Genomic DNA, 17,383 nt, shown 5'->3' on the forward strand with positions numbered 1-17,383 from the left:
GGAATGATTTCTTCAGAGGCTCTCTACAAAAAGCTGTGGAAACTGCTTGCCATCTTGCTCAGTGAGGTGGTCAGGAGGGTAGTGGATGATGGGAGTTGGGGTTGTGTGCTATGGTAGTGCGTGTTCAGGGAATCCTTGGGTTGGGTTGCTGTGAGTTTTCCGGGCTGTATGGCCATGTTCCAGAAGCATTCTCTCCTGACGTTTTGCCTGTATCCTCAGAGGTTGTGAGGTCTGTTGGTAACTAGGCAAGTGGGGTTTATATATATGTGGAATGATGTTCAGGATGGGAGAAAGAAGCCTTGTCTGTTGGAGGCAAGTGTGGATGTTTCAGTTGGCCGCCTTGATTAGTATCGAATGGCCTTGCAGCTTCAAAGCCTGGCTGTCTCCTGCTTGAGGGAATCTTTTGTTAGGAGGTGTTAGCTGGCCCTAATTGATTCGTCTGGAATTCCTCTGTTTTCTGAACGTTGCTCTTTATTCACCGACCTGATTTTAAAGTTTTTTTTTAAATACTGGTAGCCAGATTTTGTTCATTTGCATGGTTTCCTCCTTTCTTTTGAAATTGTCCACATACTTGTGGATTTCAATGGCTTCCCTGTGTAGTCTGACATGGTGGTTGTCAGAGTGGTCCAACATTTCTGTATTCTCAAATAATATGCTGTGTCCAGGTTGACTCCTGCAGAGGTGAGAGGATCCCTCTTGTCCTTTGCTGAACATAGCATTTGTTGGATTTTGTCCTTTGCTGAATGTAGCAAATGCTACTTTCAGCAAAGGACAAGCAGAATCCCCTCACCTCTGCAGGATCCACTGTATACAATGAAGCTGTGGACAAGTCTACATAGGGACTTCCAAACGCAGCATTGCCCAAACAGGAATCAAGGAACATGAAAGGCACTGCACACTAATTCAACCAGAGAAGTCAGCCATAACTGAGCACCTGATGAACCAGTCTGCAACATTCACACTTGCCTCAAACAGACAAGAGTTCTTTCTCCTAACCGGGACGTTCTACTTGCCTAGTTTCCAACAGACCTCACACCTCTGAGGATGTCTGCCATAGATGTGGGTGAAAAATTAGGAGAGAATGCTTCTGGAACATGGCCATATAGTCCAGAAAACTCACAGCAACCCAGTGATTGCAAAATGTCTTGTTTTGGCAGACTGTCATCTGGTGTAGATTCAGGGCCATTCCAGGCAGGCCTTATATCCCAGGATCTGATCCCAGGTTTTCTGTTTATCCCAGATTATCTGTCAGTGCGGACTCATATAATCCAGGTTAAAGCATAAAACCTGGGATCAGATCCTGTGATATAGGGCCTGTCTGGAAGGGCCCTTAAAGGTGTCCCAACACATCTAGAATCTAAGGTAAATCAGCAAATGTACCCTCTTTGCTTAAGGGGCAAAATACTGGTAAAGTGATTTCCCAAAAGTATTTCTCCTTCATAAGAATAATAATAGCTATAAATTTAGTCACTAATAAGTTGTTTCACTTTCATGTAAGTGACTAACTCCATGAGGTCATCAACTCTGATGATAAATGTAGGAAATAATTACCATAAAAAGGTAAAGGTTTCCCCTGACATTAAGTCGAGTCATGTCTGATTCTGGGCGTTGGTGCCCATTTCCATTTCTAAGCCGAAGAGACACCTCCAAGGTCATGTGGCCGGTATGACTGCATGGAGCGCCATTACCTTCCTGCCAGAGCAGTACCTATTGATCTACTCACGTTGACATGTTTTGGAACTGCTAGGTTGGCAGAAGCTGGAGCTAACAGCGGGTGCTCACTCTGCTCCCGGGATTTGAACTTGCGACCTTTCGGTCTGCAAGTTCAGTAGTTCAGTGCTTTAACACACTTCGCCACCAGGGCTCCAATAATTACTATATTATGATATTAAACTCCATGAGCACAACAGATCATCTTTGGAGCTTACTAGAGTCATTTAAAATTGTGGCTTAGGCACATTTCAGCAATTGTATCTTATTAACTGAAGTTTATAGATTGTATGAGTGTGTGTATATGTGTGTGTGTGTGTATATATATATGCATGCCCGGTTTTTTATCATATGATACTTTGAATCCTTCCCACATTTTGGGTCCCAAATACAGAAATAAAATAACATTTTAAAACCAAGGAATACTCAAGGGGTTCTGAATTTTGTTGCTGTTGTGTGCCTTCAAGTAATTCCCAAATTATGACAAAGTGAGCCTATTACAGGATTTCCTTGGCAAGATTTGTTTGGAGGTGTTTTATCATTGCTTTCCTCAGGCGGATAAAGTGTGGCTTGCTCAAGGTTGCTCAGTCGGTTTCCATAGAAGTATGTAGATTCAAACCCTGGTCTCCCAGCGTCCTAGTCCAATATACCAACCACTAACCCACATGGGCTCAGAGATAGCATAAGAAAATTCTTGGATTGCATGTCCTACCTCTTCCAGGACCCACTACTACCTGAAACCAGTAAGAGTAGGTTCATCTGGCTTCGGAAAAATTTCTTTTCGGTAAAAAGTTCTCCAGAGGGAACATCTACTGAGTATCACATATTTTGGTAGGTTGTTTCTACATCAATATATGGAAGTCTTAATGAATTTGTATGCTATTGATGTATGTTCTCTGTCTCAGCATAAAATCCCCACTTTCAATTCCAATCTGCACTTAACCAGGACAGGCAATGGTGGAAGAAGTTGGGAGTTGTAATCCAATAACATATGGAGAACCACATAAACCCTCCTGCTCTATATGTTTGATGTTAACAAAACAATCTCTAAAATTCCTTATCATTGCTGGCCAGGGCTTCTGAGAGTTGACGTTCAAATATCTGGTAGACCAAAGGTGGAGAATCTGTGCTATAGATAATGAAATGGGAAAATAAATCCATTAAAAATAAATAATATATGTGTTATTTTGTAAAAGCTGTTGATCGATTTATCAAATTCAAGAACTTTGACAATCAGGTATAATGAAAGGTTGACATATTTTATTGTAACTCCCCCATTCATTTTTTTTCACAGTCCTATGCAGTTTGTGTATAAGAGTATAATAGAAATAAACTGTATCTTGAATGTTCTATGTTATTTTCAACAGAAACTCAGTAATGTGTTGTAAAGCTTGCCCTTATTTTTAACTGAATAAACTCTGAATTCTACATCACTCCTCTTATCTTTTTTCTAGGCAACTTAAGATTCTGTAAATTTCAAGAATAGGCTAGAAAAAGAAAGCAAACATGCCTTCAGAAACAGGAAAAACAGATATGGAGAGGATTGGCCTCTTTAGTGAAATGGAATATGTTACTATTGGGGATAAATATGTCTCACCATATAGCCGTAAGTATATGTCATCCACTGTCACCATTTATCAGCGTAGCTGTTTTTCTTTTTTTATGAAATATTCAAAATATTAATATATATAATACTAATATAGTATTAGATTATTAAATTTAAGAAAGATGAAATTATGATTCTGGTATTACTGAATAGAATAATCTACACATAATAAAAATGAAAATATGTGTGTATGTGGCTGGGGTATCCACTTACACAGACAAGCTCCCGCCTCCACAAACAGGTACAGTATAACCCACAGTGCTGAGGAGCCACCAAAAGCACTCCCTCCAATGACATTTCAGGTTATAGTGAGCGCTTTGAACATGTAACCCAAACCCTGCCCATGTCCTCCCCAAACACTACAGCCCACCACCCAAGGAATGCTTTCATTTGGGGACAATTTCACCCTAGATTTTACATATTTCCTCCACAGCAGACATCCCAGTATTTCTTACTCTCTCCATTGGTGTGGAATTTGTACGACCACGCCCACTGCCTCTTCCTTGACCCTTTCCTACTCTTTTCAACTCTGCATAACAAACAAAGCAGAACTGAGAAGCAATTAAACATACTGGAGGAGTTTGGGGGATTGAGTCCACGTGATGGAAGTTGTAGTTCATCCTGCATCAAGTCAGAGCACTGTAACCTCCACTAGCAATGGACATGGACCACATTTGGCACACAGAACCCCCATGACCAGGTTTGGGGGGAATTGACCTTGATTTATAGGAGTTGTAGGTACTGGAATGTATAGTTCAACTGCTATCAAAGAGCACACTGGACTCCACCAACTATGACCCTGGACCTAACTTAGCACACAGAACCCCCATGACCAACAAAAAATGCAGGAGGGTCTTGGGGGAAATTCACCTTGATTTATAAGAATTATGGTTCATCTACATCCAGAGAGCACTGTGAATGCAAACAACAATGGAGCTGTACCAAATTTGGCGTGCATACCCAATATGTTCAAATTTGAATACTAGTGGATTTGAAGTAGAATTGGCCTTGACATTTGTTAGTTGAAGGTACTGGGATGTGTAGTTCACTTGTAATCAAAGCGCACTCCGAACCCCACTGCTGGTGGACCTGGACCTAATTTGGCACACAGAACCCCCATGACCAACTGAATGTACTGAATGTGTTGATGGAGTTTCAGGGGGTTAATCTGGCATGATGTGAGTTGTAGTACACTCACAACCTTATGCATTTTGTAAAATAAAAAATTGACTTCTTCTAATCACCCGGGCAACAGGAATTCAGGAATTCCAAAATCATAAATACTCCAAAATCCAACTTGTGTGGATAAGATAGTGACACTTTTGTTTTCTGATGGTCCAGTATACACAAACTTTGTTTTGTGAATAAAATTATAAACTGTTGTATATAAAATTACCTTTAGGTTATGTGTATAAGATGTATATGAAGCGAAAATGAATTTCGTGTTTAGATTTGGGTCCCATCTGTAAGATACCTCATTATATATATGTATACAAATAAAGGAATTCCAAAATAAAAACACATCTGAAATCCAAAACATTTCTGGTCCTAAGCATTTTGGATAAGAAATTCTGAATCTGATTTGTTTTCCTTGAGCTTTTACAGTAGCGAGACTCACACTAGCAAAACTACAGAATTATTGATTATAACAACTTTGCCAATGAGCATAGTTTGACCATATTTGCCAGTGTAGATGGGGCTTCCAGCAATCCTTTCAGTTACCCAGATTCTAGACCTGGTGATTCCCACATGGAGATACTTTTGTGTATAGCATGGCATTCTATGGTAGAGGTAGATTTTCTGATCCTGTTTAAATCTATTTCAGATATCTATTTTCTGGGGAAAAGCTTGAAGCTTGTCTGGTTTTTGTTTTAAAATTGCACTTTAATGGGTTTTAAAATGTTTTATATTTCTACTGTTTGAATTGCTTTTATTTGTCTATTGTCTTGGGAGCCCTTATTGACTTTGAGACAATACAAAAAGATATTAAATAAAGTAAAGGAAAAAATAAGAGAGAGCCAAAGATTTCTAACCCAGCTTTGGGGGTTGTTATGGGAGTATTATAATATACAATGATAGTGGATATTTTCCAAATTACTCCTTTTCAGAATGTCTGCAAATTATACTTTTTTCTTAAAGACCTTTGTTATGTGCAGATGTTGGAAATTCAAATATCTGTGTGTCTCCCCTATTTAAATTTTTAAAAGCCTTACCTTTTATTTATTTTAGTGTCAAAAGCATTGCATAATAAATAAGTTTAAAAGCAATAAAATAAAGGAATCACAAACAGCTAAATAGTTTTAGACCTATACTGACATAAATTAATTCATTTTAAAGGCCCTTTCAATGAAGCTGCAAGCAAAAACAAGCAAATGTTGCCAGGAGGCAGTAAAGAGAAGTCAGCCACCCAGGCTGGTTATTTTGATCCTGCATATGCAAGAATCATGGAAGGTGAATGTTATTTGAATCCCGTTCAGCTAAGGAGACGATATCGAATGGCAGAGGCAAAGAAAAACCTGGGAGACAAAGCCTTCCTCCCCAGTAATGGTGATAAATATCCGTAAGTGCTGGGGGAATGTGCCCAATCTGGGTGTTTATATGGTCTAGTTTTCTTGGTGATATTTTTAGTTTTAAAATACCAGTAAGATCACTTGGGTGTAAGCATGCCCCCCGACAGCCCCAGATTGGCATTTTATCTGTGGTCATTGTTCAGATGGCCCAGGAGTGCATCTATGCCGCTATGCTAATTGACATCTCACTGTCTGAGCTCCTGGCCATTCTAGGTACCTCTGCTGACATCAGGAAAAAGGAGGGAGGTGGTCTCACCTGGAATACTGTGTCCAATTATGGGCACCACAATTTAAAAGAGAGATTGACAAGTTGGAATGTGTCCAGAGAAGAGCAACTAAAATTATCAAAGGTCTGGAGACCATGTCTATGAAGAGCGTCTTAAAGAGCTGGGGATGTTTAGTCTGCAGAAGAGAAGGTTAAGAGGAGACATGATCACCATGCATAAATATCTGAAATGATGTCATAAGGAGGATGGAGCAGGCTTACTTTCTGCTGCCTTGGAGACTAGAATTTGGAGCAAGGGTTCAAATTGCAAGAAAGAAGATTCCACTTGAACTTTAGGAAGAACTTCCTGATCATGAGAGCTCTTTAGCAGTGGAACTCTCTGCCTCAGAGTGTGGTGGAAGCTCCTCCTTTGGAGGCTTTTAAACAGAGGCTGAATGGCCATCTGTCAGGGATACTTTGTGCTTTTCCTGCATAGCAGGGGGTTTGGACCACATGGCCCATGTGGTCTTTACAAAATCTATGATTCTTTTTAAATAAAATAATAATAATAATAATAATAATAATTATTATTATTATTTTATTATGACACACCAAACAAAATAGATATGCTGGATTTAGTATCACAAAATCACAAGTCGAACACTTCCCAACTGTCTAGGACTGTGTGATGTATTTTCGGATGATGCACGCAAATCCCAGTAGGGTGGCCTTTTGCAGTTGGCAGATTGTGATTTTGTCAATGTCTATTGTTTCCAAATGCCGGCTGAGATCTTTTGGCACGGCACCCAATGTGCCGATCACCACCGGGACCACCTGCACTGGTTTCTGCCAGAATCTTTGAAGTTCAATCTTGAGGTCCTGATAGCGGCTGAGTTTTTCCTGTTGTTTTTCGTCAATGCGACTGTCACCTGGGATGGCAACATCAAGGATCCAAACCTTTTTCTTTTCCACAACTGTGATGTCTGGTGTGTTGTGTTCCAGAACTTTGTCAGTCTGGATTCGGAAGTCCCACAGTATCTTTGCGTGCTCATTTTCCAATACTTTTGCAGGTTTGTGATCCCACCAGGGCCGGCCCAAGGTAATTTTCAAGTGTAAGCGAACAGAATTTTGGCGCCCCCCCCCCCCCCAAAAAAAACAACCAATCGGATATCGAATTGTTGGCAGTTGTGAGGCTACCCTGAGTCCTCTTCAGGGTGAGAAGGGCGGGACACCCTTGAAATGTCAGGAGAGAATGCTTCTGGAGCATGGCCAGACAGCCCAGAAAACGCACAGCAACTCAATAATGATAATGATAATAATTTTATTTCTTACCCGCTCAAGACGGTTGACAACATTGCTAGAACACATAATAATTTAAAAACACTTCGTAAAATATACATATGGAAACATATTTCCATAAAGTACACAAAACAAAAAGGAGCCCCGGTAGCGAAGTGTGTTAAAGCACTGAGCTGCTGAACTTGCACACCGAAAGGTCCCAGTTTCAAATCCCGGGAGCAAAGTGAGCACGCGCTGTTAGCTCCAGCTTTTGCCAACCTAGCAGTTCGAAAACATGCAAATGTGAGTAGATCAATAGGTACCACTTCCGGCGGGAAGGTAATGGCGCTCCATGCAGTCATGCCGGCCACATGACCTTGGAGGTGTCTACGGACAACACTGGCTCTTTGGCTTAGAAATGGAGATGAGCACCAACCCCCAGAGTCAGACATGACTGGACTTAACGTCAGGGGAAACCTTTAATAATAATAATAATAATAATAAAACTTTATTTATACCCCGCCACCATCTCCCCTATGGGGACTCGGGGCGGCTACCTTTACCTTTACCTTACACAAAACAAAAATTAGACATAGAGTGGAAGTTTAAACAATATCATGAAAAGGGCGAGAAATCTGCCCCTCTCCATATGGTATGAATCAGGGGTCCCCAAACTAAGGCCCGGGGGCCGGATGCGGCCCATCGAAGCCATTTATCCAGCCAAGGGGTCTCTTCCAATCCTATTATTATTATTATTATTATTATTATTATTATTATTATTATTATTATTGAGGCTCGGTGGCCATCTATCAGGGATGCTTTGCTTGTGCTTTTGGTGCACAGAGGCAGAAGGGGGTTGGACTAAATGGCCCAAGGGGTCTCTTCCAACCCTCTTTCTTCTTCTTCTTTCTCTTCCTCTTCTTCTTCTTCTTCTTGTTCTTCTTAACATTGACGCTGGGTGGTCATCTGTCAGGGGTGCTTTGCTTGTGCTTTTGATGCACAAAGCAGAAGGGGATTGGACTCAATGGCCCAAAGGGTGTCTTCCAACCCTCTTTTTATTGTTATTGTTATTATTATTAATTTATATATTTATTTATTATTGCTTGGTGGCCAACTATAGTCCGGCCTCCAACGGTCCGAAGGATCGTGAACTGGCCCCCTGTTTAAAAACCCCTGGTATGAATAAAGAAATCCACTGGACTTAACTGGCACTTGCATCTTTATTTCTCCATTGGAAGAAGTGAGGCATTGTGGTGTGTCTGCACTGTGGAATTAACATAGTTTGACTCCACTTTCACTGCCACGGCTCAATGCTATGGAATCCTGGGAGTTATAGTTCGGTGAGGCATCTAAAGTATTTTGCAGAGAAGGTTTAAAGACCTTATAAAACTACAATTCCCAGGGTTTCATAGCATTGAGCCATGGCAATGAAATTGGAGTCAAACTGCATTAATTCCAAAGTGCAGCTGCCCTTTGGTGAGATATATGCATCCCTCTGAAGTACACCACTACAATATACACTACAATATACCCTTAGGCCCTTTCTGTATTGCCATATAAAATGCAGGTTATCTGCTTTGAACTGGATTATATGGCAGTGTAGACTCAGATAACCCAGTTCAAGGCAGATAATGTGGACTATCTGCCTTGATAATCTGAATTATATGGTTATGTAGAAGAACCCATACCCTGCCATATAAAATCTAGACTATCTGCTTTGAACTGGATTATATGGCTGTGTGGATGCATATAATCTGGTTCAACGCATATGATCTGGATTATCTGCCTTCATAATCTGAATTATATGGTTATGTAGAAGAACCCATACCCTGCCATATAAAATTCAGACTATCTGCTCTGAACTGGATTATATGGCTGTGTGGATGCATATAATCCGGTTCAATGCATATGACCTGGATTATCTGCCTTCATAATCTGAATTATATGGTTATGTAGAAGAACCCATACCCTGCCATATAAAATCCAGACTATCTGCTCTGAACTGGATTATATGGCTGTGTGGATGCATATAATCCGGTTCAGTGCATATGACCTAGATTATCTGCCTTCATAATCTGAATTATATGGTTATGTAGAAGAACCCATACCCTGCCATATAAAATCCAGACTATCTGCTCTGAACTGGATTATATGGCTGTGTGGATGCATATAATCTGGTTCAAAGCAGAAAATGTGGATTATCTGCCTTGATAATCTGTCTTCTATGGCTGTGAAGAAGGGGCCTTAGGAAACTATAAATCCTAGGAGTAGGCCCACATGTTCCAGCTTCTGGAACATGGCCAGGCAGCTGAAAAACCTGCAGCAACCCAGCCTCAGGCCCCTCCATTTCCCCCCTCAGTTGCCAAGTTGGCCCAGGCCTGCCCTGGAGACATACCTGGCGAAATGCTGGGGACAGGGACAGGCTCCTACCTGCCCCGTCTTCACGGCTGAGAGGGTCCCCAAGGAGGTGCATGGCAGGGGCGCAGGCCTGCTCGACCTGCCGGAGCTCCGTGCATCTGAGGAGCTCCTTCCAGCCACAGAGGGCTGCCGGGCGTCGCAGGAGGAATCCAGGAAAGGTGCAGGTGGGGCAGCGGGCCTAGAGGCCTGGCCTCAGGTCTTGTTCAGGGGCAAGAGGGCTGCAAGGGCGAGAGGGCCGAGTGTGAGAGAGGCGTGAGTGGGCCGAGTGCGAGAGGGGCGTGAGTGGGTCGAGTGAGAGAGAGGCGTGAGTGGGCCGAGTGCGAGAGAGGAGCAAGTGGGCCGAGTGCGAGAGAGGCACGAGTGGGCCGAGTGCGAGAGGGGTGCGAGTGGGCCGAGTGCGAGAGAGGTGCAAGTGGGCCGAGTGCGAGAGGGGCGTGATTGAGCCGAGTGTGAGAAGGCCGCGAGTGGGCCGAGGAGTGTGAGAGGGAGCCTCGACAGCGCCCCCCCCTTGACGTGCGCCTGAAGCGGCCGCGTCAGCGGCCTCCATTGTTGGACCAGCCCTGTCTGGGATCCTATTATTATTGTTATGCAGAGTCTGGATGGCTATCTGCAGGGAGGGCTATGATGGTGCCTTCCATTTTGGCAGAAGGGGGCTGGGCTGGATGGCCTTTGGGGAACCCTTCCAACTCTGGAATCCTATTATTAGTCTTATGCAGAGTCTGGAGGGCCATCTGCAGGGCGGGTTATGATGGTGCCATCCTTTTTGGCAGAAGGGGGCTGGGCTGGATGGCCTTTGGAGAACCCTTCCAACTGTGGGATATTCTTATTATTATTATTATTATTATTATTATTATTATTATTATGCAGAGTCTGGATGGCCATCTGCAAGGAGGGCTATGATGGTGCCTTCCATTTTGGCAGAAGGGGGCTGGGCTGGATGGCCTTTGGGGAACCCTCCCAACTCTGGAATCCTATTATTAGTCTCATGCAGAGTCTGGACGGCCATCTGCAGGGCGGGTTATGATGGTGCCATCCTTTTTGGCAGAAGGGGGCTGGGCTGGATGGCCTTTGGAGAACCCTTCCAACTCTGGGATATTATTATTATTATTATTATTATTATTATTATTATTATTATTATTATTATTATTATTATGAAGAGTCTGGATGGCCATCTGCAAGGAGGGCTATGATGGTGCCTTCCATTTTGGCAGAAGGGGGCTGGGCTGGATGGCCTTTGGGGAACCCTTCCAACTCTGGAATCCTATTATTAGTCTCATGCAGAGTCTGGACGGCCATCTGCAGGGCGGGTTATGATGGTGCCATCCTTTTTGGCAGAAGGGGGCTGGGCTGGATGGCCTTTGGAGAACCCTTCCAACTCTGGGATATTATTATTATTATTATTATTATTATTATTATTATTATTATTATTATTATTATTATTATTATTATGCAGAGTCTGGATGGCCATCTGCAAGGAGGGCTATGATGGTGCCTTCCATTTTGGCAGAAGGGGGCTGGGCTGGATGGCCTTTAGGGAACCCTTCCAACTCTGGGATTCTGTTATTATTATTATCATTATTGTGACACAACAAACAAGATAGATATGCTGGATTTCTTATTCAAGTGCTGCATGGCCATCTGTAGGGAGGGCTTGGATGTGGCCGGGCTCACCTCCATAGACATGAAAGCCACCAGGCTCCACTTGGGCCTCACGTGCAGCATGATTTCCTCCTCCTCCCGCAGGGGCTCTTGCTCCACACCACCCCTGGGCCCTGCGCTGCCTCCCAGCCGAAGGCCAGGCACAGCCAGACACCCCACAAGGGCGCAGCCATCTTTCCAGGGCGGGGGCGGGGCCTGCCCGTGATGCGCTCCCTGGGCGGGGCTCCTCTCCCTCAGTGAATGAAAAGTCTTGCAAAGGGCTCATTCGGGAAGGGAAGGGGGCGGAGCCGCCTCAATGACTGACAGCCAGGGGCGAAGCCACCCACGTGGAACAGGCCTTGACAGCGCCCCCTGCTGGCCTGCGCCCAACGCCCAGGAGTAATCGGCTTCCCACATTGGACCGGCCCTGGATCCCACCAGTTCTTTGCTGCTGGCAGGTGGTACTTGAGGCATAAGTTCCAATGAATCATTTGGGCCACATGGTTGTGCCTCTGTTTGTAGTCTGTCTGTGCGATTTTCTTACAGCAGCTGAGGATGTGATCAATGGTTTCGTCGGTTTCCTTGCACAGTCTGCATTTTGGGTCATCAGCTGATTTTTTGATCTTGGCCTTAATTGCATTTGTTCTGATGGCTTGCTCCTGGGCTGCAAGGATCAGGTCTTCTCTCTCCTTCTTCAGGGTCCCATTTGTGAGCTTCTCCTTATCAGCTTTTCCTTCAATTTTGTCAAGGAACTTTCCATGCAATGTTTTGTTGTGCCAGCTGTCAGCTCTAGATTGTAATACAGTTTTCTTGTACTGATTTTTTGTCTGCTGTGCTTTGATGAGTTTCTGATTTTTGACTTCAATCAAAGCAGGTTCTTCACTTCGCTTTACATATTCTGCCAGGGCATGTTCTTCTTCTTTGACTGCTTGTTTTACTTGTAAGAGTCCTCTGCCACCTGATCTTCTAGGCAGATATAGCTGGTCAACATCACTGCGAGGGTGCAGTGAATGATGAATGGTCATGAATTTCTTGTTTTTCTGTTCAAATTGTCCAGTTCCGCCTGTGTCCAATTTATAATGCCAGCAGTATCTTATGACAGGTATGGCCCAGGTGTTTATGGCCTTGATGGTGTTGCCTCCATTGAGCTTGCTTTTGAGAATTTTTCTGACCCTTTGTGTGTATTCTTTACTGACCACAGTCTTCACATGTTCATGCTTGATGTTGTCCAGCTGTAATAAGCCCAGATATTTATAGGCCTCTGGCTGGTTACACTTTATTGTTTGGCCATTAGGCATATTGATGCCCTCACTTTCAATGATTTTTCCCTTCTTCAATGCCACTGTCAAACATTTGTCCAAACCAAACTCCATGCTGATATCAGTGCTAAAAATTCAGACAGTGTTAGTCAGAGACTGGATTTCAGTTTCAGTTTTCCCATACAGCTTCAGGTCATCCATGTACCTCAGATGCGAAATTTTGTGAGATTTCTTAGATGTTTGATAGCCGAGGTTTGTTTTTGTCAGATTGTTGACAGAGGGATCATGGCAATCATGAAAAGCAGAGGGGGCAATGAGTCTCCCTGGAAAATTCCTCTTCTGATGTTGAAAAGTCCATAGCTTTCATTTCCAACAAACAGTTCAGTTTTCCAGTGCTCCATCATGTTTTCAATAAGGGTGCTAACGTTTTTACAAATCCCGATGGTGTCCAGGCACTTGATGATCCAGCTGTGTGGGAGTGAGTCAAAGGCCTTTTTGTAGTCAATCCACGTCATGTGAAGATTAGCTTTTCGGCTTTTACAGTTCTCCAGAATCATTTTGTCAATCAATAACTGGTCTTTTGTGCCCCTGCTTTTCCGTTTGTTGCCTTTCTGTTCATCTGGCAAGATGTTTTTTTCTTCAAGATAGTCTTGAATTCTGTCAGCTATGATGCCAGTCAGTAGTTTAAACATAGTGGACAGACACGTTGTTGGCCTGTAGTTTCCTGGTGCTGCTCCTTTTGCTGGATCCTTTTGTATCAGGTATGTTCTTCCAGTTGTTAGCCATTCACTGATACTTCCTTTCTGCAGCATCTCATTGAATCTCTTCTTCTTCTTCTTCTTCTTCTTCTTCTTCTTCTTCTTCTTCTTCTTATTATTATTATTATTATTATTATTATTACAGTAGAGTCTCACTTGTCCTACATTCGCTTATCCAACATTCTGGATTATCCAACACAGTCTGCCTTTTAGTAGTCAGTGTTTTTGTAGTCAATATTTTCAATACATTGTGATGTTTTGGTGCTAAATTCATAAATACAATAATTATTACATAACATTGCTATGTATTGAACTGCTTTTTCTGTCAAATTTGTTCTGAAACATGATGTTTTGGTGCTTAATTTGTAAAACCATAATGTAATTTGATGTTTAATAGGCTTTTCCTTAATCCCTCCATATTATTCAACATATTCGCTTATCCAACGTTCTGCCGGCCCGTTTATGTTGGATAAGTGAGACTCTACTGTATATACATAACCATAGTTACCATACTTTTTCCTCTTCCATTCCCTCCTTCCTCCCCCTTCCCTGTTGACAACTTAATCAATTTCTTTCCGTTACATGAGCCTTCTTTCCATTCTGTCCAATTTTTTCTTCCACCTTTTATCATTTGGTGTAACAGTCTGTAGCCATCTGCTAAATGGAGTCCATGTTTCTTTAATTTTCTTCTGTTTGTCTGAACATGTTTTTTGGCTTCTTATAATGTCCATAATATCCTGTTGTATTTGATCCCAGATATATTCATACAATTTTTCAAGTGTCCATTTCTTTTTAATCTCTCCACCCCCATCTATTACTGCGTGTACTACTCTAAGCCTATGATTCTCCAAATCTATGATTCTGTGATTCTTCCTAGTTGTATGGGCATCTCCAGTGTTGTCAGAATGGTGTACCAGGAAGAAGGAGGGGAGATTGCCCCAGTTCTTCTTGCTGGTTGTGCGGATGCCCCATTCTGACATCAGTAGAAGCGCTCACAATGGAGCCTGGATGGAGCTCCATGGCCAACTAGGAGCAGTGGAGGTGGTGACATGGGCACAATTCACCCCCTTTCCTTTTCTGATGGGTGCAGAGAGTGTCCAGCAAATTGGATTGAATCGGACTTGATCCCACTGTCCAGACTGCCCTGAAGACCCAGAATACTCGGGGGCTTCTTGTGAATTCTGGAGTATGTCACAACAAGGACAGTCAAGGACAGTCGGTTTAATACAAAAAAAAATGATTTTAAAAATAAATGATAGATTTTGTCAAGGGAAAGCCATTAGAAAGGGTGGTTTGTAATGCTCCTCTATTATAAGTTCAATTCCATGGAAATAAATATATGGAGAGAATGGTGAAAATGGAATGTTTTGCCATGGCTGAATCTTAGTTTCACTAAGCCAGTTTTCCTCCAAGTGTTTTGGACTTTAGCTTCCAGAAATTCCAGCCAGCTTATCAAATGTTAGGAATGGTGGGAGGTGAAGTCCAAAACATCTGGAGGATCAGAGTTTGAGAAACTCTGCATTAAGTGATAGGATCTTTGTGTGAAATAACTCATAAAAGAGTGTCATTGGGATGGTTTATATAAATGCTATTAAGTACACAGCCACATAATTACCAGTGCTGTTATCAGTGCTTCTTTAGTCTATAGAAGATTGTTATTAGGCTGATGTGTATAAATTCAGAGCAACTATTAATTATACAACCACACCTCTTTTGTCAATACCAAAAAAACACTTTTCTTAGCGCTTGCCCACTAACTAATAATTCAGTTTTCAGTCTGTTTTCATTTTAGACCATAACTGTATTCTCATGTTGCTGTCTCAAGCTCCTTTGCTCAGGGTATAGTGCCTAGAGGTCCCTTCTCTTGCAGATTTCCATATTTCCTTATTGCACCTACAGATGCTTTTTCTCTCGGGATCACTTCATTCGTTCATGACTGGAGAAAGAAACATAGAAGGATTAAGAACAGATTTAGGGTTTAACTATCATGTTTGCCACAAATGCATTTTCTTCTGTGCAGCTGCTTAATTTCATTTTTTGCTAATTTACCTAAACTTCATAAGGATCATGTCCAGGAGAATCCAACTGTAATAACAAATACTACATTCTGAAAGGAAAAGCAGCATCTAGCAAAGGCTGTCTTGTCAGTCTATATTTCCATGGCAGAAGCCATGGATCTACAACTTCCATAATCCATAAACCAAATACAACCAATGGTCGTGGGATTCTGGGAATTGTACTCCAAAAGTAACTTTGAAAGCTCTGGGAAATTTATGACATTGACCTTTGTATTCTGATCATGATGATTTTCTGATTTAATGATGTGTTAATTCTTGAGTTACTAAGCAATTACTAAATGGAGTAGTAAACAGAAGCACTGAATGCTAAGAAATATAGGATGAAATGGGGGGGGGGAATCAAAATTGCACCAGATTTTTTTCTGTCTTACATATTTATTTTTCAGTACATGTGTGGTTTGAGAAGTAAGTCTCACTGAATTCAGCAGGGCTTACTTCTAGATAAGTGGAAACATTATTTAGGTCTCTACCCTTAATTGTAGTAGCTTTTAAGATAGGTAGCCACTCCAGAACAAATACCTTGATTCTAACATGCCGAGCAGACAAATATAGTAGTCCGTTAAAAAATAATAATCTGTTTTTGTATTTCAGTTGTGGTGTAGGAACTTACTATGGAACAATTGGAGGTTCATATCCTTATTTTAACCCACAAACAAAAGACAAAGTTCCATACGTTCAACCTGGCAAGAATCTGTATACCAATCCAGGAAAGAAAGGAACCGGCTATGGGTAAAATGTTCTATAATTTGTTGTCTGAGTATTTTGTAAGTTTATAAAGTCTGTTGAATGCTGGTGTCATCACTGTTTTATGTTCTCCATTTAGGTATCCAAATGTCACCATTGGTAAACAATATTCACACTCGGCTGAATTATTTGATACTGGCAGGATAAACTTTAAGGTAAAATTGTGTTGGATTTCTATTTAATTTTTGTTCATATATTGCCAACATTCCTTGTTCTAGATAATCAGAACTTACTACATATACTTATGTATAAGTTGCAGGTAGGTTTGGGGGGCAGGTAGGTTTGGGGGCCAAAATTAGGGCTTTTTATATGATCTATGGTTAAGTCAAGGATCATTCTGTGACTTGGGGAGAACATCAATGCCATCTCAAGGGTCCAGTTGCCTCTAGTCGCTGTTGTCATTTTCCCAGACATTCAAAAAGGCTAGAAGCAGTGCCATGGTGTTTAGGTTTTTCTGAAAGGGAATAACTTTTCTTTTTGACACTTTACTCAGTGAAGGGGAATAGTTACATTCTTGAGAACATTCTGAGAGGAGACATGATAGCCATGTACAAATATGTGAGGGGAAGTCATAGGGAGGAGGGAGCAAGCTTGTTTTCTGCTGCCCTGCAGACTAGGACACGGAACAATGGCTTCAAACTACAGGAAAGGAGATTCCACCTGAACATTAGGAAGAACTTCCTCACAGTGAGGGCTGTTCGGCAGTGGAACTCTCTCCCCTGGACTGTGGTGGAGGCTCCTTCTCAGAGGCGGTCCAACCATAAGGCGAAATAGGCATTTGCCTGTGGCGCCATCGTCCCGGGGGCACCATCGTCCTGGGAGGAGGGCACCACTCTCCACCTCCTTCTCTTTCGGGCCTTCCAGCGGCCGCGCTGGGCCTTCCGGCCAGCGCAGACCCACCTTCGCACCACGCAAGCCCACTTTTGGGGCCTTCAGAGATTGTGAGGTCTGTAGGAACTTGGAAGCTAGGTATGTGGGGTTTATATATCTGTAGAAGGTCCAGGGTGGGAGAAAGAACTTTTCTTTGAAGCAGGTGTGAATGTTGTAATTAATCACCTTGATTAGCATTTAATGGCCCTGTGGCTTCAAGGCCTGGCTTCTTCTTGCCTGGGAGAATAT

At 42.4% G+C, this 17,383-nt stretch overlaps 1 protein-coding gene across 4 annotated transcripts in view; it reads left to right on the plus strand.

Moving 5' to 3' along the window:
• Nucleotides 1–17,383, plus strand: part of cfap96 (cilia and flagella associated protein 96) — a 33,774-nt gene that overhangs the window by 153 nt on the left and 16,238 nt on the right. The window contains exons 2-6 of one of the 4 annotated variants that reach the window (XM_062981419.1): nt 2,265–2,541; nt 3,165–3,316; nt 5,654–5,876; nt 16,112–16,249; nt 16,344–16,419. In XM_062981419.1, coding sequence (XP_062837489.1) covers nt 3,217–3,316; nt 5,654–5,876; nt 16,112–16,249; nt 16,344–16,419 — 537 coding nt within the window. In that variant the 5' untranslated portion in view covers nt 2,265–2,541; nt 3,165–3,216. Of the gene's footprint in view, nt 1–4; nt 2,542–3,164; nt 3,317–5,653; nt 5,877–16,111; nt 16,250–16,343; nt 16,420–17,383 lie in introns of those variants that run through there. The other 3 variants (XM_062981420.1, XM_016994050.2, XM_003221620.3) reach the window with 3 other exon arrangements.

The sequence above is a fragment of the Anolis carolinensis genome, chromosome 5, assembly GCF_035594765.1.
Source record: "Anolis carolinensis isolate JA03-04 chromosome 5, rAnoCar3.1.pri, whole genome shotgun sequence".
Lineage (NCBI taxonomy): Eukaryota > Metazoa > Chordata > Lepidosauria > Squamata > Dactyloidae > Anolis > Anolis carolinensis.